Genomic DNA, 26,401 nt, shown 5'->3' with positions numbered 1-26,401 from the left:
TAAATCCGTTTTAGGTTTGTTGAATTAAGGTTAGGTGTATTGAAATTGGATTCAAAACGCACATGTTGAATGTATTAATTATCTGAAACAATGAAAGTTCGACAATGAATGGAAATCACGAACCGACGGCCCTAGAAGAAATCAGAACAGGGTACCGTGGGTGATGATAACTTAATTTGGTAAAGGGTTTATGCTCGAGATGATGTGAGGAACCTCCAGATCCGTTTAATTGAATTTTTGTTATGTGTAAATACCCCAGTACCAATTTCCTAATGACGGTTTGAATGTATTAATTATAAGTATCAATCTTAATCCTTTTCTTTAATTAAATTATGTCGGTGTTGGCGCATATACATAGGTATGATTTAACAATATCAATTCCAACAATAAGACGTAAATTAGGGCTCAAGAAATCGAATGGGTCAATGTTTACGGGTTGCGGGTTGGATAAGTGGGTTTTGAGTTTAAGGATCTGAGTATAAGATATAATAAAATAATATTTTCACATATTTGCAAGTTGGTCCTTGAAGTGTGAAGGTGGAAACATAGTGGGGGTAAAAATTTAGTTTAGGTCTTGAATTGCCATATCTTGAAAGGTATAAATCTATATTTAATTAAGAAATAATATAATAATTAATTTACTTGATATATATGGTATTTTCATTTGATAAAATAACCCGAAATTCAAGTGAGTCGAGTAACGGTTAATAAAATAAAAAAATTTAAAAATCCGAGTTGTTACAATCTCCCCTACTTTAGGGAATTTCATCCTGAAATTAAATAATATTATAACAACACCATTAAAATTCGAGGAAAATAAAATTTTTAAGTATAAATTTTAAAATTTAACAATCACAGAACTTTGAATAGTCAAAACAACGCTTCAAATGAAATTCGATAAAGCCACTTATATATAGGATGCACCAGCGGCGTATCCACCATGTCCTTATCATCTCTACACTTGTACCGTTATCCCAACTACTTTCGATTCTATATTATGACACACAATTGCACGCATTATGATTTCCATGCGAGGACTTCGATAATTACGTAGGCCTCCATAATTACTTAGATCGTCGGATGGTCCACATAACTCGTCCCATCGTGTGGGTTACAAAATATTTGAAGAACAATATTTTTAGGGAAAACAAGAATCTTTATACATTTTCGTTAGAATATTGCTAAAATGAATTTATTTATTTTTTAATAAAATATTAAAATTAAACATCTTTTGAAAGTATAGTATTGCAAACAATTGTCTTTGAAAAGATAGATTTTATTGTATGGGCATAATCACTTAAGATAGAATATGTTTAGGTAAAAATGTTAAAAACATTTTTTTTATAAACTTAGTTATGAATAACTTGATTAATTAGATATATAAAAATTTGAATATTTGAAGTTAATTGAAATATTTTGAATAGGATGCAAAGTAGGGTTTAATAAAATTGGTTTTGAAATTTTTGAGCTAGAAGAACATGATTGAATCGAGAACACACATGGTGTAGGTGATTAGGGTTTCCATAGTTGTAGAAATTACGGGTAGCAAGGTATAAATTTGAGCAAACGGCGTAACATGGGTTTTAGAATTAGACGTCATAGACCGTTGTGAAACGTCTCGTGGTACGTGTAAAATATTAACGAGATGATCGAACGAGTTCGTTGGGTACAGATGATATGAGGATAAATTGAATAGTGATAGTGGCAAGCTAAGCATAATGAGTGAATTTTGACGTAAAGTTTATTATATGAGACGCTATGATTTTGTTGAGATTGATTGTTAATTGGATTAACAGCATGTAGTTGATGTTTAGACTTGCGTTTGTTATTGTTGTTGTTATGAGAATGAGTAGGGTAAATGAGTTAAAGTTACCAACAAATAGTTTTAATTAACATGATCACATGTATGTTTTGGAAATTGAGTTGATATATTTTAGAGATCGCAAGAGCTGTCTCCTTGACTAAACATGTGGCCATGAGGCGGTTACAAATGATTGATGTTTTTTGATGTTAAGAAAACATTCTATGATCAATAAGGATGTGATTTAATGAGAAGGTTGAATAGTTGTGTAGATTTCATATGGGTTATTGTGTAAAACGGAACTTAAATATGTTATGTTGATGTATATTCATAACTTAAGGATAAGTTATAATCCAAATTGAAAATCCATGAGTTAATTTAATGAGTGAATGAGTTTTATCAAAGTTTGATATGTTTTCAGAAATTAAAATTTGAAGTTGAATGCTTAAAAAAATAGTTTATGTTTATGATATCATGAGTATAAGAAAGCCATTCGATTATTAAGTTCTGTAATAATATTATTTAAATTACTTGATGTTTTGATAATATAATAATGTGATAAGATGATTATGTAAAAACTAATGTAATAATATAGTGTAAGTTGTTTTGATTGGCTCGTGATAACCAGTCTTGATGAATGAAGAATTTGTATCCGATCAGGAGAATAAAAATGTTTTAAGTGTATAAATAGATCGAATCAATAGATCTTGATTCAAAAATGATTTTAATAAGTAAGTAGTTGATTAATTAAATAATTGAGTACTAGGAAAATTGAATAATTAATTCATAAATTGTTTCGTACAAAATCATATAAAAGTAAACAAATAACGAATGGTCTTCGATGTGTTGGGTTTTCCATGAGCTTTCCATGGCATTTTGTTTTCCCAACTGATTAGCATACCAAAACCAAAACAAATGTGTGAGTTGGCCTCCCATGAGCATTACATGGCAATTTGAATGACCCAACTTAATTAACGAATCAATTGAGGTTGTCGGCCCATGAGCGTTGCATCGCGATTTGACCGACCAAACTAGATAACGAATAAACGAACTCAAGCATAAGTACTTGAAACATCTCGTGTATCACCACGGATGATAATGTTCCAACAAAGTATCGCAAATATAACAAATTGTGCAAATGTATAGTTGGCGTGTCCATGGCGTCCCATTGGTTTTCCACCCGACTAGACATTCTAAAACAATAAAACAAAATAAAGAGTGTAACCGTTTAGTCGATTACGTTAAACGCTTAAAGTGTCGGTCGCATAACAATTCCCACAATGGCGGGGAATCTTGTCACACTCTCTAGCATTAAGTAAAAAAGAAAAAGCAAAAACAAAACTAGGAAATTCTCAAGGAAATTCCCGACAATAAAAGGCATAAAATTAGATAAAAATATTTTAAGGTTGAGGTGTAACTTTAAAGTTATATAAAACATTTTGTGAATGAGACATAGTATCAGAGTAATAAAATATTTTGAAGGTGAAGCATAGCTTCGGAGTGTGTGTGCATAACAATAAAATAACAATTATCTAAGTAGTTAAATAAGTACTTAATCTAGCACGACAATTACATAAGCTGTAAACAATTAAATATAACACATCAGGTAAACAAATAAGCACGTATAGGGTTCCTAAGCATGTTACTAAGGCACCACTAACGACCTATCTTAAACCTTCAGCTCTAATACTAATTTGTCACACCCCAACCTACACCGAAAATGCCGAGGCACGAATTGATTGTCACAGCTCTCAAGGTTACTATCATGCAACATTATAAGTTTCAATATCTATTAAGTAAATTCCAAATAAAACAAAAGTCATACAATATCCAAACAAAACAATAGTGTACCAAACATTCAAAATCATAAATAATATTGTCACATTAAATTTCCTTCTAACATAACTCCTTAGGTGATCTTCTAACTTTAATTACTTCACATCACAGGTAAGCTGCATATGTGTAGAATAAAATAGTTCTGTCAACACAAGGTTGAGTGAGCAACACACCAGTTTAAATGTACATATAGTATATAGATATAGAAATAAGTAATTGCAACAAGTCATATGAGAATAACAAATTAACCAAATGAGCAGGTATAACCGAGATGTCGAGAAGCACAAAGGCTAACGACTGGCGTATGATCATACTAGACTGAGAATATGTTGGACCTCTCCAAATGCGGAAGCATATAAAGCAAATAAGCACATAAACAAGTAAGGTATAAGCTGTTAACACATAAGAAAATAATTGCAGTTTTATGTATAAGTATATATGAGAAATACAATTTGCGCATATGTCCCCAAAACATGGAAAACAAGTAAAACATGGGAATGCGGTACTCATCTGATCGGATTAACAAAATAAAATGATGATGTGAGAAGGATAAACTCTTCGAGATTCACCGGCAAGGATTCCTATTACAATAATACAATATACATTAATTATAAAAGATATGCTCGATTTAATAAATTGATTTTTATGTGATTTAAGTTATGATTGAGATCGAGATGTTATTACTTGAATGATCGATTAATCTCTACGGTCATCGTTATTAATAGCCTTATTAATTATAAATTCCCCAATAATTACCCATGATATAATATAAATTAAACACTTAAATAATTTAGTCAATATAATATATGCTTGAAATAATAAAATCTAAATAAATGATTAAAAATACAAATTAAATAAAATAATTTAATTAAATATAAAGTGAGATATGCTATTAATTATTTGAATAAATATAATACAAATATATAAATAAGTAGATAATCAACATAATAATGTGTAATTATTTAGATATAATATGTAGTAATATATAAATGAATATTTTTTTTTAAATATTTTAAAGACGTCCACCGAAAAGAATCAAACAATAATGATGGCGGGTTTTAAATAGGTTAAAGTAACGATGATTTATACATACACACACACACACGGAAACTTATACGCGAGATTGATTTACGAGGAATGTTGTCTTTAAAGGTGTCGTTTAATAAAATAATATTTATTTTATATTAAATATTATATAAAAAATCCATAAAATAATTTAAAAATTAACAAACCAGAAAAAAATAAAAGATTAAAAAGGGTGCTGCTGGTAATCAAACCCGGGAGGACCGCCGGCTCAAAGGATTAACACACACACACACCAGCCACTTGGCTTGTGTGTTCGGGTGATTATAAAGCCCGGAAAACAATGTAAACACGAGAACTGTTGATAATCCCCAAATCCATAAACCCTAATTATCTGATTCGTTAAATCCGTTTTAGGTTTGTTGAATTAAGGTTAGGGGTATTGAAATTGGATTCAAAACGCACATGTTGAATGTATTAATTACCTGAAACAATGAAAGTTCAACGATAAATGGAAATCACGAACCCGACGGCCCTAGACGAAATCAGAACAGGGTACAGCAGGTGATGATAATTTAATTTGGTAAAGGGTTTATGCTCGAGATGATGTGAGGAACCTGCAGATCCATTTTATTGAATTTTTGTTATGTGTAAACACCCTAATACCAATTTCCTAATGACGTTTTGAATGTATTAATTATAAGTAGCGATCTTGATCCTTTACTTTAATTAAATTATGTCGGTGTTGGCACAATATACATATGTATGATTTGACAATATCAATTCCAACAATAAGACATAAATTAGGGCCAAGAAATCGATATGGGTCAATGTTTACGGGTTACGGGTTGGATAAGTGGGTTTTGAGTTTAAGGATCTGGGTATAAGATATAATATAATAATATTTTCACATATTTGCAAGTTGGTCCTTGAAGTGTGAAGGTGGAAACATAGTGGGGGTAAAAACTTAGTTTAGGGCTTGAATTGACATATCTTAAAAGGTATAAATCTATATTTAATTAAGAAATAATATAATAATTAATTTACTTAATAAATACAGTATTTTCATTTGATAAAATAACCCGAACTTAAAGTGGGTCGGGTAACGGTTAATAAAATACAAATTTTAAAAATCCGAGTTGTTACAGAAAGCTATCCAAATATATCATGAAATAATACAAAAGACTAAACAACAAAACAAGGTCTAACAAACAATAGTAGCACTCCATAATTAGTGGTTTACTATTAATCAATCTATATAAATTTGTAAGTGTATCAAATGAAAAAACAATAAACACTAGTAGAAAAAGGCCTTTAATAACACGCGCACTATGACACGCAGTGATATATGATGCTCAAATGTGTGTTATTCAAAAAATGTCATATTTTAAAACTATAGGAAATTTATGATATTTATTTTTTATGTCATTGATCTGATGTCATAAAGTAAAAAAAAAGAAAATAATATCAGGTATGCCATAAGAAAATGCATGTCATCGTTAAAATATTTAAATACCCTCCTTCAAAATTGTGTGTATGTCTTCTCTAGTACTACATCATCCATCTTCCAAATTTAAACACATAGACTAGGGTTCCGGTCTACGATCCATCTTCTCCATCAGTCGAAGTTGGGATTTTAGTCACGTTAGGTTTTCACAATCGTTTTGCAGTCGATAATCCATTCATAATTGGCTACCTAGGGTTTCATAATCTACTAATTTATAATTGATTGAAGGTAAAAATGCACTTGATTGAAGGATTAGTGCAAGAGTTCATCTACTGTGACGTATATGCCTTCAACTTTACCTTGTTATAGGGTTTCATAATCTACTTATTTGGAGTTTAAATTTGTTGGTTTCATAATCGACTAGGGTTTTATATTTTGTTAACTTGTTGTTTGCTTTCAATTCAAGTAACAGAAAAATGCTGAATTATGAATGTTGATTATTTATATTTGTTATTGATTTTGAAATTTTTGATAATTATTAAAGGACATTCGACTACTTTAACTCGATTATGGTATAGGTATGATATCTAAATTGTTATTATAATGGTATGATAACATTAGAGATCTTTTAGGGTTCTTTTTGCACATGATATCATTGATTGATAATGTTGTAACAAATGAACAACTAAGAATAAGTTGGCTTTTGGGTACAAAATTGTTCTTGAATTACTCAGGAGCTCAAAAGATAAACTTATTTAATTTATAATCTTGTAAGATAAATTTGAGTTAATGTTGTGTGTAAACGTGGATCATGATAGTTTTCGTTAAGTGCAAATGTCAATATTTATATAACGTTATAAGCTACAAATTTCTATTTACTTCTCATTTTTTAATTCTAGGCAGGAATGCATGTATATGCAAGAGTATCATCAAAGGAAAAACGTGTTGATATAAACTCACTTTTGAGTATTTTCTAAATGATACGAATTAACTAATAAACTAAGTAGCACAGGAATGGGTACGAGACCAGGAAACGGGGACGTTACAGGTATGGGAAACGAAAAAAAATCAAAAATCAAAGATACGGGTATGACAAAAAAATATAAAAAACTATACAAAAATACAAATATATTAAACAAAGTTCATAGAGAGAACTGATAATCGATTATGATGAAGTGATGAATTGAGAATTGAGAAGATGATGATGTTGATGATGATGATGATGATGATGATTGATGAATATTGAATGTATAATTGAGAAAATCGATAATGAGAAGATGATGGACTATTGGACTGATCGTGTTAATAAACAGAGAATTTGACAATTCATTTTAACTTCATGTTGTCATGTTATAATTTGTTTATAAAACTATTTTAGGAATTTGAAATATTAATCTTAAAACCCTAAACTTTTAAGGAAACGTTTCTAAAACCTTTATTAATCCGTACACAAGCCCGGAAACGTATTACCGCCAGTCCCCTTATTTTCAGAAGCGGTTGGGAAACGATTTTCCTTGCGTTTCTCCTGCATATCCGTCCCCGTGCGGTCCCCGGAATGGTGACTCGTCTATCATAGCCATTTCCGTTTATCGAAGCTAATTAATATTTTTGCAGTCAAATATGGGAGCTAAAAACCATGGTATTGTAATGCCCAAAGCAAGCGTTGACGCTCCTTTTAAATGCTTTAGACCATGTGTAGTGGATGGAACCCTTTTGTGGGTGTTGTGTGACATGTGGCATCACGTTAGCATATGGACTTTTTGACTAAAATGGGTGTAGTAGATAGAGTCTCTTCAAATCATTACCATATTATTATTATTATTTTATTATCAAAATAAACAAAAACTAAATTAACCCACCAATCACATTACACCCCCCCCCCCCGACAATTCTCCCCACCTGGCGCTGTGTATGAAGCGCCCACCCCCTCCAAAGCGCTCATAACGCCCCGATGGGCGGTGTTACCGGCGCTATTGGGGCTTTCGAGGTAGATGGCTTCCCAGTACGCTGGGTCTTAGTTGTTGTTGATTTTGTAGTTGTAGGACAAAGGTGTATGGCTTTAAGCACTTTAGCTTAGGTCGAACATTTAAAAGAGTGGTATTATATTTAATTGTAATATATTTTTTAGGTTTATTAATTTATTTTAATTAATTCTACCAAGTATATGTTTGTTGCGTGCCAAGTCTTAAAATGTAAATGTAGGATCAAAATGTTGATCAATTCTTCATGGTGATAATGGAAAACATGAATAATATGATAAACCTATAATTATATGTGTACATGTTATAGCATGGAGAGTACTAACCGCATCGGAGAAGGATGTAGACGACATAGTTTTCATGTTGATCGAGTTCCCCTTTAGGATGTATAGTTAAGGATGGTGTTAGGGTTCTTGAGAGAAACCCGGTTTAGGAGAGAGGAGGCACACAAATTGTTATGTTTATGTAATTAGGTTATGATGTTAATATTTATCTCTCTATATATACACCCAAGGGGAAACCCTTTTTAGTTAATTATAGGTAATATGGCCTATCAATAATTACCAAACTAATATATAATAAGGTATAGTTAATATTTTGATCTATTATAATATAAATGATTATAATGGCCATATATAAATATATATAATTATATATTTAGTCTTACATTCTCCCACTTGGCCGAGTAATCATTTGTTATGAGTATTAGATAAGCCTGATCAGGAGTTAACACTCATTTTAGCTTTAAACTTAAACTGGAGCAGAGAAATACCATCATTGAATTGAACATTAGCTCAAGACCCCCATTAATCATACTGTAGTCCTTATTTAAAACCTAAGTAGTTATGATCAAAATTTTCAGGTAAGCCCTTCAAACGTTTGATTTGTATAATAATTTATCTATATGTCATTATGCATGCAGAACATATTAAGAGACATACAAAATCAAAACTAATGAGGAAATTTAATATTTAATCATTCATACTACGATATGCAGTTGTACGCGGTCATTAATAAACCCCTCATGATTATAAGCGCTTTCATAATACTTATGGGTAATAGACCTTTAGTTATAGGATCCTTAAGCATATCATGAATGTATTCGATATGAAAATTTAGATTCCTCAATTCGTTCATAAACGAATAATTAATTTCATATCAAAATTTAATGCAGCACCTCTCAAACTGTTACTGTTTGAGAAAACATGGTAGCTGACTTTATCACAATTAGTCTTCATATATAATTTATCTGTAGTTTAATATAACTTACGAGTCCACTAATAAATATTCAACAACATTTATTGACAACAACGTTGTAATTAATCAACATATTATGTCGTTATGACTTAGGTTGTTGTTATCAGTTCATTATGACTCCTCCATGAGATAGATTTATCTACTGACATAATAATATATCCCGAAAATTACATTTTCTTATCACTGAATATGACAAAGTTTAGAGTAATCTACCGGTTTGAATTCTCACTTCTTCTTTTAAATTATAGTCTTTCGTTTCTTTTAAAGATATTTTAATACTCTTTTAGATGTTTCACATTAATATAGACATATCTAGTGTGTTGCAATTTTGAGTAATATCTGAACGAGTATAGACTTGAACCTATATAAGGTTTCTACTTAATGAAGCATAACGTAATAATCTCAATGATCCTATTATCCTCTAAATCGAGCAATATTGTTTGTTACATATGTAAGGACCCATTTAAGATAAAACTTATAGAACAAAACTAACGTCCATTTGGGTTCATATAAGAATATTATGATATCTATTATGTAAGGGATATCTCTGAGATCTATCACATCGAAGTATGTACGACAATGCTTTGACTTGTGTAACATATACTTGTCAGAAGAATGTTATCTATATAAGGACAAGTTTATTTTTAGTTGCTCTCACTCATCTTGAGGTAGGTACATTAATCCACTAGGTTTTGATGAAAATAATTGTATAAAGATTTCAACACATTTTGATGTTTGCATTAACCTATATATGGATTTTATTGACTTATAGACTAAATGTTCTTTAACCTTCAGTTTATAACTTTTAGGTTGTGTTATAAACATATAAATATGTAAGTCGATTGTTAGGGAAAGTTGCTTTAATGTTCATCTAATGTAGCTCTTAACTATTATAAGCTACTAGAACAATAATGATACTTAAAGAAATCTTTTGTAATATAGGTAAGAAGATTCTTTGATAATTGATTTCTCCTTGAATGTAACCTTTAACAATCGATCATCCTTCTTTGTGTCTTAACGTTTGTGTTAGGATTTAATTTAGTTATGAATACCCTTCGGTGTTTCAACAAAATCTCAAACGTTATTCTGACTTATGAAGTTTAGTTTAATTTGCTAATAATAGCTTATTCCATTCATAAGATTGATTGATGCTAATGATTTAATTAGAAGGCGTATGATCATTAAACTTTCCAACATCCATTTAAACTTTAGTTAGGGAGCTTACATAATCATCAAAGTTAGTAGGTTTTAAAACCTATATGACCCCCTGAGTTGATTATTGGGTTTATTTGAAGTTTCAGTTTTATGAATTAGCTCTTAGTTAGGTTGCTATCATTTTCAGGATTCAAAGTGTGTAAGAGTGGATACAATATGGTGTACAAGAGGTGTAATTGGAGTTAAATTTGGAATAAAATTTAATGACTCTCTTCCCCTGCCTCTTGTACTTTTGCCAAATCTTTATAAAAACTTTTACTGTTCCCACTGACCTTAGATTCCTTTAAGAAATTAGCATGCTTATGGTCAATATTTATAGACCAATAGATTCTAAAAGAGAAACAAGTTAATAATATAAGTTGTTGGAGTTTCTCTTGATAAGGATTAGTTTAGTAAGAAATCCGAATTTGCCCACTTTAAGCAACAATGAAACTTTTGTAAAAGATTGTAAATTCTAAAGAGATAAGTTTTGATATAATAGTATTGTTATGGAGTAGTGTCTTGTACAAGAGGTGTAATTGAGATAATATAAAGTTTTCACTCCCCCACCTCTTGCAAATCTTGTAAGTTATGATTAAGACACTTAAGGCTCCCACTGATCTTTAATATCTCTATGAAAAATACAAGAGAAGTTTCAATGATGTACGTGACGTGGGAATCTGTTATATATATGTTAAACTTGATTTGATTTCATTAACGTCCAGATATCATAGTAAACTTAGGGACATATTTAGAAGAAATCGTATTAAGTATATAAGAATTGATCTCTTTAAGACCGTGGATCATAGACGACTGATTGGATACAAGTAAATAGCCTTTTAAATGATAAAGAATTATGTCTGAATATTCCATTTGAATAAGTTCCACGAATGTAAGTGAAATATAACTTCTGGTGGACCCATACTTATTTTATTTCTTAAGCCAAATAATGTTTAGGGCATCTAACACGTGATTTAAATCACTAAAAATGAGATTATGAAAAATCACCCTCGTCAATAGTATCATAATTTCTCATGAAATTTGGTTTTAATAGATGAATTTTATAGGTCTCATTTGTCTTTTGTTAAATTTTTATTTGCATGATAACAAAAGTTGTGAAAGTATATAATATCATCTAGTTCTATTTTATAAATGTTTCAATCTAGATATTGATAACAAATAATATGAGAGTTTAAGGTGAGAGTGACTTTATGTTGGCTATGCAAACCTAATAACTGTCATATTGTAGCTTAAGTATGATACTAAATTCTGATTAATCTCCAGAATATTTAAGGTATCATAAAGCGTAATTAGAAGACAGTTTATCATGGCTCTAATAATCTTAACATTTAAATTTTGTCACCAACACTCATGTTAGTTATTTGTTGATATCAGTAAAGAAACTCATAGAACTAGACTCAACCTATCACGTGTTAATTGGAATGTTAGGATTAGCATACTTAAATATCATTAATATACGACTACTATTTTAGCCAGATGTTCTTTTGAATTATGGATAGTCTTATTGCTTATGCCTAATATAATGACATATTTTTGCAATAAGACTTATCCTTAGAGAACTTAGAGCTGGAAGTAATACTTGTATTTTGTCTATGAACATTAGAATTATCCTCTTTTAGGTTTTAGTGGTAGTGAGTTGAATAACATCTTATTTCTAGTACCAGACATTTATTTTCGTGTACATATGTTGCTGATCAACACACTCATTTTCCTTTGGTACTTCTGAGTGTTATAGTTGATTCGTAATGCACCAAATTGTACTATTGAAAATTTAGTATGTGATGTACTATAAAATTGTACTTATTTTCATGTGCGAACCCTTAATTTTATGGGTCATGGAATTGTACATTATGATGTATTCAGGAATACCATTTAACCTTATAGTTAGAATTTATAAGGAATGCATGTATCGTATGAGTTATTTTGATTAGTCTAGGAAAAACTAAATCAAGAATAACTCTAGTGATAACATTTAATTAAATAAGTTCTTGATTATCATTATCATAAGAGACATTATGATTGACTTATCCCATTTATTATGCTCTAGTTTTTAATAGAATGATTGTTATTAGAAAGAGCAGTAGGATCGTCATATCATGTCTTAATGGATAATTAAAACTGAGAAGAGCTAAATATTATTGAAACTCTTTGTGATGTAAAACTTATATTATGCTTTAGATTAGAGTGGATGATTTGAATGAGATAGTTATTTATAGAAGAAAATTATAGTGAGTAATGTCATGGAATATTAAAATAATACAAATTAATATTTATGATCATTAGATTAATGAAGGATCATTAATGTGAGGATAATTATATATTATTGAAAATATGATATGTCTATTATTAACATCAAACTAATAGACTATAATTAAAAGTTCTACTTAAATAAAAAATAAATCACCTTTGGGCAGAATTAAAATTTATTTAAGTATGTGTGCAAAATAATTGTATAACATCACCTTTGGGCAGAAGTGAGACAATTATTTAATTATGTACGGGCTAGTTTTGCTAGATAAAAATGTAACACATCACCTTTGGGCAGAAGTGAGACATGTGTATCATCTTAGGCAAAAACTAACAAAAGCTTTAGTTAGACTTGAATGATAGGGTAAATGTAACACATCACCTTTGGGCAGAAGTGATACATCAAAATTCACTCAAGTTAAGCTTTTTATGTTTTGTAAAAGGTTTTTAAGTTATAAGTATTTACAAAACATTTAATTAGTTAATAATAACCTGTTTAGATTAGAAAAGTTTTGGTTTTCGGTTTTGTAATGAGTTCTCGATTCTATTAATGAGTTATCGGTCAAATTATGAGTTCTCGGTTTTTATCAGGTTTTCGGTTTTTAATAAGTTTTCGGTTTTTAATGGGATCTCGGTTTTAATGAGATTTCGGTTTTGATGAAATCTCATTATGACCGAGATTTCGGTAAGTATTAAAATCCAAAAATTATTTAAGATAATAATATTTTGGTTCAAATTGTTAGAGATTAATTTTATCTCCAAGATTTTTTATTTTGAAATTTATATTCTTAATAATTATTCAGATTTCAAAAAATCTTTGGAGATGTGTTTTTCAATTATTTTAGGAAAAACACAATCATAATCTAAATTTTAACCAAAATATGTATTATTTTCAAAAAACTCATGATGAACACGAAGAACATCACCGAAAAACCATAAATCTTTAATAGGTTTTTAATGTGAAAAATTTTTAACAGTTGTTTAACCAAAAAGTTTTAAACAATTTATTTATAAACCGATTCAATGAGTACAAGCATAAAAAATTCAAAATTAGGTTTTATCAAGACTTTAGATTCAAGTTTTCCAGTTTAAATCCAGATTTGATGGAAAACCATGAAGAACCGATTAAACAACTTCGCTCTGATACCACATGTTGATCAATTCCTCATGGTGATAATGGAAAATATGAATAATATGATAAACCTATAATTATATGTGTACCTGTTATAGCATGGAGAGTACTAACCGCATCGGAGAAGGAGGTAGGCGACATAGTTGTCAGGTTGATCGAGTTCCCCTTTAGGATGTATAGTTAAGGATGGTTTTAGGGTTCTTGAGAGGAACCCGGTTTAGGAGAGAGGAGGCACACAAATTGTTATGTTTGTGTAATTAGGTTATGATGTTAATATTTATCTCTCTATACATACACCCAAGGGGAAACCCTTTATTAGTTAATTATAGGTAATATGGCCCATCAACAATTATCAAACTAATATATAATAAGGTATAGTTAATATTTTGATCTATTATAATATAAATGATTATAATGCCATATATAAATATATATAATTATATATTTAGTCTTACACAAAACTGACTTGGGTCTAGTAATACGGTTTTAAAAATAAGTTAAATGTGTTTTAGTGTATGTGGTTTTATCTAAGAGTGTTTATGGTTTGGTTTAAAACTGTGAAAATGTTCAAACCTGTCACCAAATTGGTAACCGGTCGGTCTTTTATGAAAATTTTTGGTCGGTCGGTTTCAAAATTTTCAAACCATAAGGAATGCTTTAGTTTACGATTTATTTCGCAGACCGACTGTACCAAACCGGACCGGACCATAATATGTGTGTGTATATTATATTTCATATTAGACAAACATTCTGAACCAAACTAAGCAATTTTGACTAATTGAGTTGCAAATGGGCTTAATTAAAGTTCAAGTGGGACTTTAACTAAAAGTGACGAGTAACCAAATGTATAAGTTTACTAATAATAAGTCTCTGTTTGATTATGCTGCTTGTATATGTTTTAGTTTGATGAAATGGCATGTGTATGTCTTTTTAGTTGTAATGATATGAGCTATCAAGTTTTGATAGAATTTATTAATTCTTAGAGCATTCATATTTAAACCATCAAATTTTGTGAGTGAAGTTTTTAAAATTAAGGAAGTGGTTTAAGATGTTGTGAAAGATGAAAAAGAAAATGCACTGATTTTTCAATTATTTGAAAAGCTATTGTTCACCCCTATAAGTTTTTAATATTCGTTGAAAGTGGTTGTGAGTGAAAGATAGAGAAAGTGTAATGATAAATGTATAAAAACATATTATTTAATTGAAAACAAAGGAGAAGATGTAGTGTTTTTATTGTAATTTTGTATTTAGAGATGGTGCGGGGAATGGGAATGCTCTTAGGTTATAACTGTGAGTTTTGTTAAAAAAATCGTCGGTAAACTCGTCGGTGTAGCGCATATGTACAATAGTATCTATTACATATATGTAAGAGTGTTGTATTGCATGGAATAAAACACTTTTGCACATATTTGATATACACTATTATATATATGCAATACATGACTAATGCGCACATCAAATACACACTAGCACGTAAGTAGATTTGTGAAACCCTTTTATCATCAAACTAGCTTTAGAAACCCGTGTAGTACACGGGATAAATTAATGTATAAATAACAATAAATAATTTAATACTCATAAAAAAATAATTAAGTCTCTTTATATTATGTAAAAAATTGTATTACAATATAGTCGTTTTATATCATCAAATATATTTGAATTATAAATCAAGAATGAGTTGTTTTACTATCGGTATACAATAATGAAGCAATGTCACTTGAATCAACATTTAAACAATGAGGCCTTTCGATGTGAGATGTAGCTCAAGTCTTTTATAAAAATGTTATACGTTCCATACCCCCATAGACAAAAAGGACACCGGATTTTTCTTTTTAAACAGCTTTCATGGTGTCCTTATAAACACATTGTTCAACTATAACAATATTCTTTCTTATAATAAATATAAAAAATAGAAAATTTGTCTATGACTTTTAAGACTAAAATATTTGTAAAAATAATAAAAAAGAATATTATAGCTTTCTTCAATATGAAGATGTCTCAAAAATTTGAATGTTAATGTACTCTTTAAACATAAACTCTTTTATATATACATTTCAACCTTAAAAAATATATATATTTATGACACATAATTATTATATTAATTTTTTTTTATATTAAGTATGTTTAGAATTAATATTATTTTATATTAAGTATGTTTATAATATAATTTATGGCATTAATAATTCACTAAATGGAGATTGACCAATACATATTATATGTTGAATTTATAATCAATATCATATTTAGAACCAAAATTTTTTTCTTTTCCATCAATAAAATTTGGAGGATCTTGATAGTGAGAGTTAACCTCAGAATGCCATGTGTCAAGAATTATTTTCTTTTATTAGTATAGGTAGATATTAAGTATATTATGAACTTTTGTACAATAAATAAAATTAAAATTCAAAAAATATATAAATATTATAAACGAATAATGTAAAAACCCGTAATACGAGGGATAAAAGCTAGTATATCTATAATATATATATAAACGAAAGCTTTACGAGCTCTTTAGTTGCTTCATATTTTTTCTCAAGCCATCGGATTTCTTTATTTGTAAATGAAGATTTCTCATGCATTTGACCCGAATTCATGTGAAAATCTTATAAAATAAAATATACTAAAAATTAATAACTGATTTTTTTTAAAAAGATATTATTTATAATTAAGAAACAATTTTATAATAAAAAATAAACGAGTCATAGGTATCACCAAACCCAAATAACTTTTAAACCAGATTATAACATCTCATTTATTTGTGAAACTCTTTTATCATCAAACCCTAAGTATATTATTAACGTTCTTACAATAAAGAAAAAGTAAAATCTAAAAATATATATATATTAGAAACGAATAACGTAAACAACCTCCGTATTACGGGAATCAAAACTAGTATATATATATTACAGCTGAGTGCATAAATCCCTAATCAAATTAGACAAGTCAATCCCTCTGATAGCGCTTTTACCAAATACTTTTGACAATTCTAATGAAACGAGTCAATCTTGAAAATTGAATATTTGTATACACGGCTTACCTAATAAATTAAAACCTACCTAATTAAATTCATCAACATTCGTAGCACTATAAATACATATATTCAAACCATATGAGGGAATAAAGTATTATTCGCATTATAATCATACCAAGTTTATTTGTAACGCTTGGTATTAATATTATTATTGTCTTTCTCTCACCCACCCCAAAAACACCCTTTTGGCCTCTCTCGCTAGATTTGCCGAGACCTGTTATGTTCTTTGACTTTGTTACATAAGCAGTTGAAAACGACATTAAGTTTCGTTAGACGCAAATCAACGTTGTTGTTTGTCATCAACTGTATGTATCATATGTGCATTTTATTCTAACTGTTGGTTTGTAATTATTATATTTTTGTAATTGTAACCAACAGTGTATACTTGGAGGATTTGCAGGTTCAATAATGGGGAATAAGAAGGAGATGAAACATGCAGGAATATTTGCTGGTTCAAAAATATTCATTGCTCTTGTTCTCCACTTCATCATCTCCAATGCCTACTCATCAAGCACAATCAATCCAAAGTTAGTTTCTTTCCACCTCTATATCTATACTATACGCAGACACATTCTTTTGATCAGAATTACTTGCTCTGTAGTCTTTTAAGACGCTACATCTGAATCGATTAGAGTTAGATGAAACCTCTTAGTAAAGCAAGACCGTGCATGAACTAATTAAAAAGATGAAGAAACTTCATCTCTTAAGACTTTGTTATACCATCTCTTAAAACTTTGTTATACCCATTATCTAGATATAGTTTGGTTGGTGTTAAATGTTAATAAGAGTTGTTATTTTTTTGTTTTGAACAAAAAAAAAATATATATATATATATTCTAATATAAAAGGATGGTGGATATGTCGGAATTACAGGCAATGGGCATTGATTCCGGCAAATGAAGGAGGAGTTATTACGATTTACCGGAGGCTAAAAATTTGATTCCGGCAAATAAAGTTTTTAAGTTATTTCATTTCGGTAATTATATTCCAATTTAAACGCCTTTAATATATTTTGACATATTGTGCTCGATTGTTTATTTTGTATTTTAATTACTTTCCCTTTCGAGAGTTTTATTTCATTGAATCGATTTTGTTAAAGCAGAATCTTTTGGACAAGGTAATATAAAATATTGAGCACTCACAATGCAAAGATTGATAATTATAAGATAAAAATTGGCTTCGGTTTATCATTAAAATTTTCATTTAAAAGCTCTCCTTACTTTTTAGTGTTAAGGTTTTATTAATGGCATTTACTTATTTTTTATTTTTAAATATTGGATTAGAATATATATTACTTTCATTCATAGATTAATTAATTTTGTAAGTTCTGAAATCAGAAGAAAACTTAACATCTCGTTTGGAGTTTTCTTGTTCTATACTCATGCTCTTAGATTTCTTTTGACTTTCTATCCTTCTTTGGTGAATTTGTTTACCTATTCTTTTGACATTATGGCGTGTGCTACAACCGTCAAGGGGAATATTTTCCATTATGAAGCATCGAATTCTTACTTCACGAGAATAGAAGGTGCTTAATTTAAAGATTTGATTTAAAAAATTATGAAAGAAATCCTTTATAATTAATTTATTATTTTTCTAAAAACCTTCCTAAGAGGTATGGAATCTTGAATACCATTAATATTCGAGTATATTATTAACTCCTGTTTATAGAGTTTCCTATTATAAACCTGAACAGTTTTCAACTTAAATTTATTTTCATTTATATACATTTAATTAATTAAAATTAGTTTTTTAAATCATTATTGCTAATTTACTTCTGTTTTAATGTAATTTTTATTCAAATCCTATTTCAAAATATAAACCAAAAATTATTTTTGATCAATATATATGAAGTTTCTTTTTGATTTTTTTTTAAATATATCAATTTCCTTTGTTATTATTAAGAAAAACTTAAACAAAACTAAAGCATATTATTTAAGAACATCGGAGGAATAATTAATATATTTGATTATGTTATTCTTTATTCCTTAAAGAATTATAATATAATGTATTTTATTACAATATTTGCATGGACAATACGAATTACAATCATAGTAAATTTATCTTTTGTAATCGTACTAATTTGTAAATAATGATTCTTTTTTTTGTAATCCAATCATGAAATTAAATAAAGTAGTATCTGGGATTTTGTTACCATGCATGGTTTATCTTTTCTATTTCTTATAATTATATTTTACATTTAAAAGTATTTACTGTGAACATGTGTTAGCGTTTTCACATGTCTCAATACAATCTTGTGATTTTTCTTTTGTCTATTCGATGATCATTATCAAGTGTAGTCTTCCGGAAGTTTACTTGGACCACTTTCTCTGAGACTGCATACCCACTTTTTCTTATTTGTATTATTATTAAAGTTATATTAAAAATAAGAAGTCTAATGTAGTCATAAGTTTTTTTAGTTTAACCGTTATGGTTTTAAGATGAGACATTAATGGAACTTTTTTCTTTGCTGCTTTAGTTCTTTGACTTGTCTTTTTGAAACTAACAACCTTCTCCTTTCAAAAAAAGGTCTTTAAACCAAATTAAATATGTGCGGTTGTACGTTTAGTATTATAGGAGCCAAATAAAAAGAAAGTCATGTTTTTTTTACTATTTATTTTTGGTATATCACTTCTTTTAACTAGAGGTGTCACGTTGTGTAAAACAATATCACTCTCATTTGATTTAAGTTTTCAAGTTATCTGTTTGAATAATGTATAAGATAACTGGGTTGCACTTAAGATTTTGGAAAATAGGAAATACTTATAAGGTATGCTGTTACATTCATACAGTACTGGCCTCTGATAATATATCAAAACATAAAATGCATGCAATTATATTAGCACACAAATTACAAAAAAAAAATGTAACAATTATTTTTTTGGCACCTCTTGCACCTTGAAGCTCGAACTTAAGCTTTTGCTAGATTATACTAACACTTTTACCACCACACAAATTATTTACAAATTCTTAGTAAATGTAATTAAAGCTCAAGTAGTACATTGCATAAGTAATTTAAATTATTTTTTTGTTACATAACATTGATGTATTTGGAGTGTACGTGTCATAGAAATGAGTTAAGTGTGGTGCTTGGTTTCACATGGAACTCCATTCCTTGAAAATAGACAAATGAAACCTGTGGTCTGCTATCGAAAAAGGTCAAAAACACATTAATAATTTTATAACACCCCGTGATATTTCCACTCACAATATTGTCTACGATAACACAAAAAAAATGTAACCCATTTTGGGCTCAATGTTTGCTTGTGATTTATTTGGTTTTATTGGAAGAATATCTAATATTTATATTACAAAATATTTGTATGAATAATCGACAATCTTTTTAAATGGTTTGTCTAATTACTGCAGGACTTTTGTAAGGAACCACTCAAGAGTTTCGGTATTATACCCTCCAGTGCAATTACATGTTTACGATGATCATGTAAGTCACACAATCTTGTTTCGGTTAATGTTAACTTATCATCAAAATATATGGGTCGTTTTTAACTTTAACAATTTTCATAAAATCATTAGTTTATAATTTTATAAATAGTAGATGGTTTATAAGATTGTACATATTGTATGACATAATTTTTCGAGAAAATGAAATAATTATAATAAATGTTAATTGTCTTTTCAGACCCTAAACAACTAGTAAATCTCAAACCAGGCGAACCAACCAATTATCTTCAATTTATAACTTATAAGTTTTGTAGGTTTTAATGAAATACCATCATCTTTTATCTAGAAAAAACACAAATATAATTTATTTAATCACTCGTCATTACGAGTATTTAACTAAGGATATGAGGATAAACATTACCAAAATACTGACAAATATTAGAGAATCAAAATACATCCTTTTGTGTGTTTTCAGGTAGTCGTAGACAACGGCATCTTTAGCATCACCATCGCGTGTCCGGAAGGCACGGTCACTGGTGTTAACTATAACGGAATTGACAATATACTAAACGATCTAAACGAACGCTCGGATCGAGGGTATACATTCCTCTTTATTTTTTGTTTTTTATTTCTCTACGCTGGGAAAACTAGTTCATTATCGTTGAATGTACAAATTTTTGTTTTGTTGAATCTTGTGCATGATTGCAGATATTGGGATGTAAATTGGAGTGATCCATCGAAACCGAAGGACAATAATTTGGACAAGTAAGGCATAAAGATTGTTGGCTATCATGTCATGTTGTTTGTGTTTTAATTTATACGTCTATTTTGCAGGCTTGTGGGCAGAAACTTAGATGTGATAGTGAACAACGAAAACCAAGTTGAATTGTCATTCAAAAGGCCTTGGACATTTTCCCAGGAAAACAACCATGTTTCCTTAAATATCGACAAAAGGTGTGTCGCAAGTTTAGTTTTTATTTAATATGATATTATATTTTAATATTAGATTGTCTCATTTTAGAACATAGAGACATTTTAGGAATAGTTTAAAGATGTTTTTAATAAATTACTTTAATTAAAATTTAATATTTGAAAATATAATCACAACTTTATTTGGATTTCTTTGCTATTTCTATTATCTGTTTTAAGTCATTTCCCCATCTTGCTTAATTTGGATTTCTTTTGGAAATCACGCATCGATCTATAGAGCATAACAACATATATAAAGATGTTGCAAGAATTAATACGTTGTCAAGAAGCATGTATTGAAAATGAATTCAAATCTGATTCACTGAATTCATTTGATCATTATTCTGATTATTGAAACTCTAACAATGTTGTTTTAAGGTTTGTTGTCTTGCGTGGATCAAGCGGTTTCTACTCGTATGGGATTTTCGAACGTTTACGAGGATGGCCTGATGTCGATGTCTACCAAGGTCGGATTGTATTCAAGCTTCAAGAAAAAATGTAAGAGCAAGTAAATGTTTGAAAAAATCTACTTATTGTTCCTATTCAAAAATACCAGTGGATCAAAGCAAAATTCGTTTTAAAATCGTGTATTTTATAAACTTTCACCACTGTTCTTAATTTAGTTACTTTTCTGAGTGAAAAGGTTTCGGTACATGGCTGTTTCGGATGAAAGACAGAGGATTATGCCAACGCTTGAAGATCGCGAAAAAGGCATGGCTCTGGATTATCCTGAAGCTGTTCTTTTGACGCATCCTTCGAATCCTCTTCTTCGGGGCGAGGTATCCTTCTTATTCGATCCTAATACCTGTCTTTGTGTACGTTGTTTTGGTATGATTAATAGTTTTAACATTGCTATACAACTTTTACACCTGTAAACACAGGTAGACGACAAATATCAATACTCGAGTGAAAACAAAGATAACCGCGTTCATGGTTGGATATGCTCGGATCCTCCTGTCGGGTTTTGGATGATCACTCCGAGTAATGAGTTCCGTAATGGTGGTCCAGTCAAGCAAGACCTTACCTCTCATGCTGGTCCTGTTACTCTCTCTGTAAGTTAACAATCAGTTTTTTGTGTTATTAATATAGATGCCTAGTTCAAATTTGGTGTTTATTGATAGGAATTGGGTAGTGTTTTATCTAATGCAAGTATATAGAGTTGGTTAAAATGCAGCTAGTATATTTCAAGTACTACATGACCTTATAGTGTTTCTTCAAATATTCACATAATTATTGTACTAATGTTAGTTTTTATTTAAGAATAAAAAAATGATAGTTTATAAACAAACGGTAACAAAGGGAGAAAAACACGTTACCACAATATTATGGGGCCCGTTATGCCCTATTAACCAACAAGTTAAGGTATATTGCATCTTGTGCTAGACAAGTGTATGTTTAAATATATGAAATTTAATTATAGTGAAAGCTAGTAAAATTTCAGATATAAGACAGGAGAATATTCCGGTACTTATAACCACAATCATAGAATCACATAACTTACATTTATTAATTAATCATTTAACTTTGGCCTATAATGATCTACGATTGAATTTTTGTTGACTTTAAATCTTGATGAAGAACGCATTTACATACGGTATACCGGTTATTAATACAATGATACATTTTCTTTAGATGTTCTTTAGCACACATTACGCGGGGCCTGATCTAGGAATGAAATTTAGAGATGGCGAGCCATGGAAAAAGGTTTTCGGACCCGTGTTTATATATCTAAACTCAGTCACAACAGAAGAGAGTCCCCTTTCCCTTTGGGATGATGCAAAACTAGAGGTAAAAAATCTATGCAATCCTTTGAAATTTGTTAAACAAAATATGTCACTATGCAACTGATTAGTTACCTCTATGTTATATACATGTGGTCTATTAGATGCTAGCTCACACCGAGAGTTGGCCCTACCTGTTCCCGAACTCTTCTGATTACCCTCATGCACATCAACGCGGTATAGTAACGGGCCGGCTACTAGTTCGTGACGCAGTGTTGGCATTTGCCAAGTTTGCGTATATTGGCTTGGCTCCTCCAGGCACTCTTGGATCATGGCAAGAAGAAAGCAAGGTACATCTCCTCATTTATAAATATTGGAGTATAAGTTTTAGATAATTATTAGTAAAGATAGTTTAGTCATTTTATTACCTAGGGATTGTTAGATTATCTATATACCTAGGATGCTCTCATTAAGTTAACAAATACATTTTTACAGTGCATTTAATTTTTTTATAATCATTACTACAAAACAAATAACTTTCACTGAGGATACCAGTTGCTCATCCAATTTGAACCGGTTTTTCATTATTAGGGCTATCAGTTTTGGACTCAAACCGACGAAAAAGGTTCTTTTGAGATCAAGAATATCCGGCCTGGTTACTATCATTTGTATGCGTGGGTTCCCGGGTACATTGGCGAGTATATGTACCCATCCATTGTTTATGTCTTGCCAGGTTTTTGAATCTTAATCTAATTATATTTGTTTTCTTTTTTACATTTTTATTTATGAAAATATTAACAAGATTAAGGTTTTTAACTGTCACCAGGAAGTAAGATCAGAATGGGTCTACTTGTACACAAACCACCAAGAAATGGCCCAACGGTTTGGGAAATCGGTGTCCCAGATCGCACTGCAGCAGAGTTTTATGTGCCTGAACCGAACCCTAGAGTCACGAATCAGTTATATACGAGCCAAACAACCCAATCGTAAGCTCTTTATCCCTCTCTATAATTTATTATTGTTGAACAAGAACCTTGATGTGATCGTGTTTGAAAATGTGTTCTTGCAGGTTTAGGCAATATGGTTTGTGGGATCGCTACACCGATCTTTATCCAGATCAAGATTTGGTCTACACTGTTGGAGTTAGCGATTATAAAACCGATTGGTTTTTCGCTCATGTGAACAGGAATGCTGGAAATAAGACGTATGTCCCAACTACGTGGACTGTTTTATTTGATCTTGATGTCGTCATCATCGGGAACTATACAATACAACTAGCATTGGCATCAGCCACAGGCGCAGATGTGCAAGTAAGTAATTACACTATGATAAACCATTCAATATTTCACATAGTTTGGGGGTATAGTTAGTTTTAGAAAACTAAGCCAAGTGCACAATCAACTTGTTTAAAAATTTAAAAATAAAAAACAAAAAGTGTTATAATTTGAGTCACCGAACCCGTTACCAAGTTTACAACCCGACTGGTTTGTTGAAATAAATGTTTTTAAAACTAACATTGTCCTTTAAGTGTGTTTTAGTTAGATTGACCAATTTGAACACGTCAATTCCTGACCTGTTTGAACATGTATTAATTTCAACATGTTTGAACATAGTACTGACGTACATGAGATATAAAGGTGTTAAACGACTTGTATCCATGTTTGATATTTGTGTTAATCACGTCGTTTCTGACTTGTTTTGTTTTGTTTGTATTTACATTGAACTAGAAAGGCATCATACATAAATTTTTTTATTTTTTATTTTACTTTGACACTCAAATGAACGTCAATTACTGATCTTAAGTGATTGCTACTTCTCAGATTAGAATCAACGACGGAGGAGGGATGCCTGTCTTTACTACTGGGTTAATCGGGAGGGATAATGCAATCGCACGGCACGGGATTCATGGACTATATCAGTTATATAGTTTCGATGTTTTGCATTCCCACCTACGAGCTGGAAGGAATGCAATGTTTCTAACACAAGCAAGAGGTTCGGATCCTTTTAGAGGAGTCATGTATGATTATATCCGACTAGAAAGACCCCCTCGTTACTAAGTTTAAATGAAATATAATTCTTTAAAATAATAGTTGGAGTTCAGAATGGATAGTTGCTTTCAGATTAGAACGGAAATGGAAGGTTCAGTTGTATAGAAAAAGGGGTTCGATACGGTACACATAGCTTATGTTGATAAGTTAACTTACGAACATTAATTTAAAGACGTTGATGTTGAAATTCATTCCATTATATTATTTAGCTTTTGCTAAGTTAGCCTATTTATCTTTAATTGTAATTTATATAATTTTCGTTTAGAGCTAATTTTTAAAGGGGTTGTAGCGCAACTTGTTGACCGCTTACTCACCTCTTTATTGTAATTGAATTATTTTATTTAATATATGAAACAAGTTGAACTTTAAAAAGAAATGAAGAAAATAATGTCATACTATATTTTTATCCTACTCTGTGTGAATTTATAACAGTAGGCTAATTAAACAGTATATTCAGTTTGTTATTATCTATTTTTTTCTTTTTTGTTATTGGCTTGTAGTTCACTTTGCCTAATATCTGATATCTAGTATACGAAGAATTTGGAGGCATTCCATCAATCATAAACCAACTCAACAATTTGAATAAATCTTCAAAGTAATTATATAAATAGTTAAAGTCGTAGCCTTAAAAAACTTTGTGATACCAAAACTATCAATTATACTAATTTATAATTAAGTGGTTCGTTTCGAGTATGTGTAGGAAAAAATGTGAATAAAAAGTGGTCAATTTCTCTGAATTGTTTAAAAAATGATTTTTTTTCTCTATTAATCCCTTAAATATGCTTTTTTTCCTTTTTATTTGTCTATTGATCTGAGCTTTTTGCATTGATCCATAGATCACGGGACAATATAAATTTTCAGAATCCATCTGTGCTAGGTTTGAGAGATTAAACACTATATGAGAAGTGCTTAGGTTTTCAAGAAAACTAGGGAGATCACTAAGAAACTGCTCAACTCATTACCACAAATCTAGATTACCCATTCTCTCACAAGCACATCCCAGTTACATTCCCTATGGCTATGGAGCCAATTCTGCTCCAGCTCTACCTACACCCCCTATACCAACACAAGCCACAACACCAAGTCAAAATGTTCAAAGTGTCCAACCAACTACTAATGCAAATGTTCAAGAAATTTTTCGTCAAGCTCTTAAGGCTCAAGCTACCCAAATTATTGAGAATCATTTTGCATTATATTATGTATTTCTCTCAAGCTACGATGATTTATTGAAAGGAAAAATTGTCACACCTTCAATCTCAAATGGAGATCTCCCTAAGATCAATCAATAAGATGTTG

The 26,401-nt window shown here is 30.1% G+C and overlaps 1 protein-coding gene across 1 annotated transcript; it reads left to right on the top strand.

Annotated features, from left to right (window-relative positions):
* Positions 1 to 17,248: 17,248 nt before the first annotated feature.
* LOC143599825 (uncharacterized) lies at positions 17,249 to 25,233 on the top strand. The gene is made up of 14 exons (XM_077077687.1): positions 17,249 to 17,495; positions 20,335 to 20,407; positions 20,843 to 20,964; positions 21,076 to 21,132; positions 21,202 to 21,321; positions 21,715 to 21,834; positions 21,980 to 22,115; positions 22,218 to 22,388; positions 22,969 to 23,124; positions 23,222 to 23,407; positions 23,649 to 23,790; positions 23,884 to 24,043; positions 24,127 to 24,367; positions 24,878 to 25,233. The coding sequence occupies exons 1-14, from the start codon at positions 17,377 to 17,379 to the stop codon at positions 25,112 to 25,114; spliced, it is 2,040 nt and encodes a 679-aa protein (XP_076933802.1). The 5' UTR covers positions 17,249 to 17,376; the 3' UTR covers positions 25,115 to 25,233.
* The last annotated feature ends 1,168 nt before the right edge of the window (positions 25,234 to 26,401 follow it).

This window comes from Bidens hawaiensis, unplaced genomic scaffold, assembly GCF_021521415.1.
Source record: "Bidens hawaiensis isolate Kalapana, Puna unplaced genomic scaffold, B.hawaiensis_p1.1 tig00001920_1, whole genome shotgun sequence".
Classification (NCBI taxonomy): domain Eukaryota; kingdom Viridiplantae; phylum Streptophyta; class Magnoliopsida; order Asterales; family Asteraceae; genus Bidens; species Bidens hawaiensis.
The sequence above is the reverse complement of the archived record's forward strand: the minus strand, read 5'-3'. Positions and strand labels throughout refer to the sequence as shown.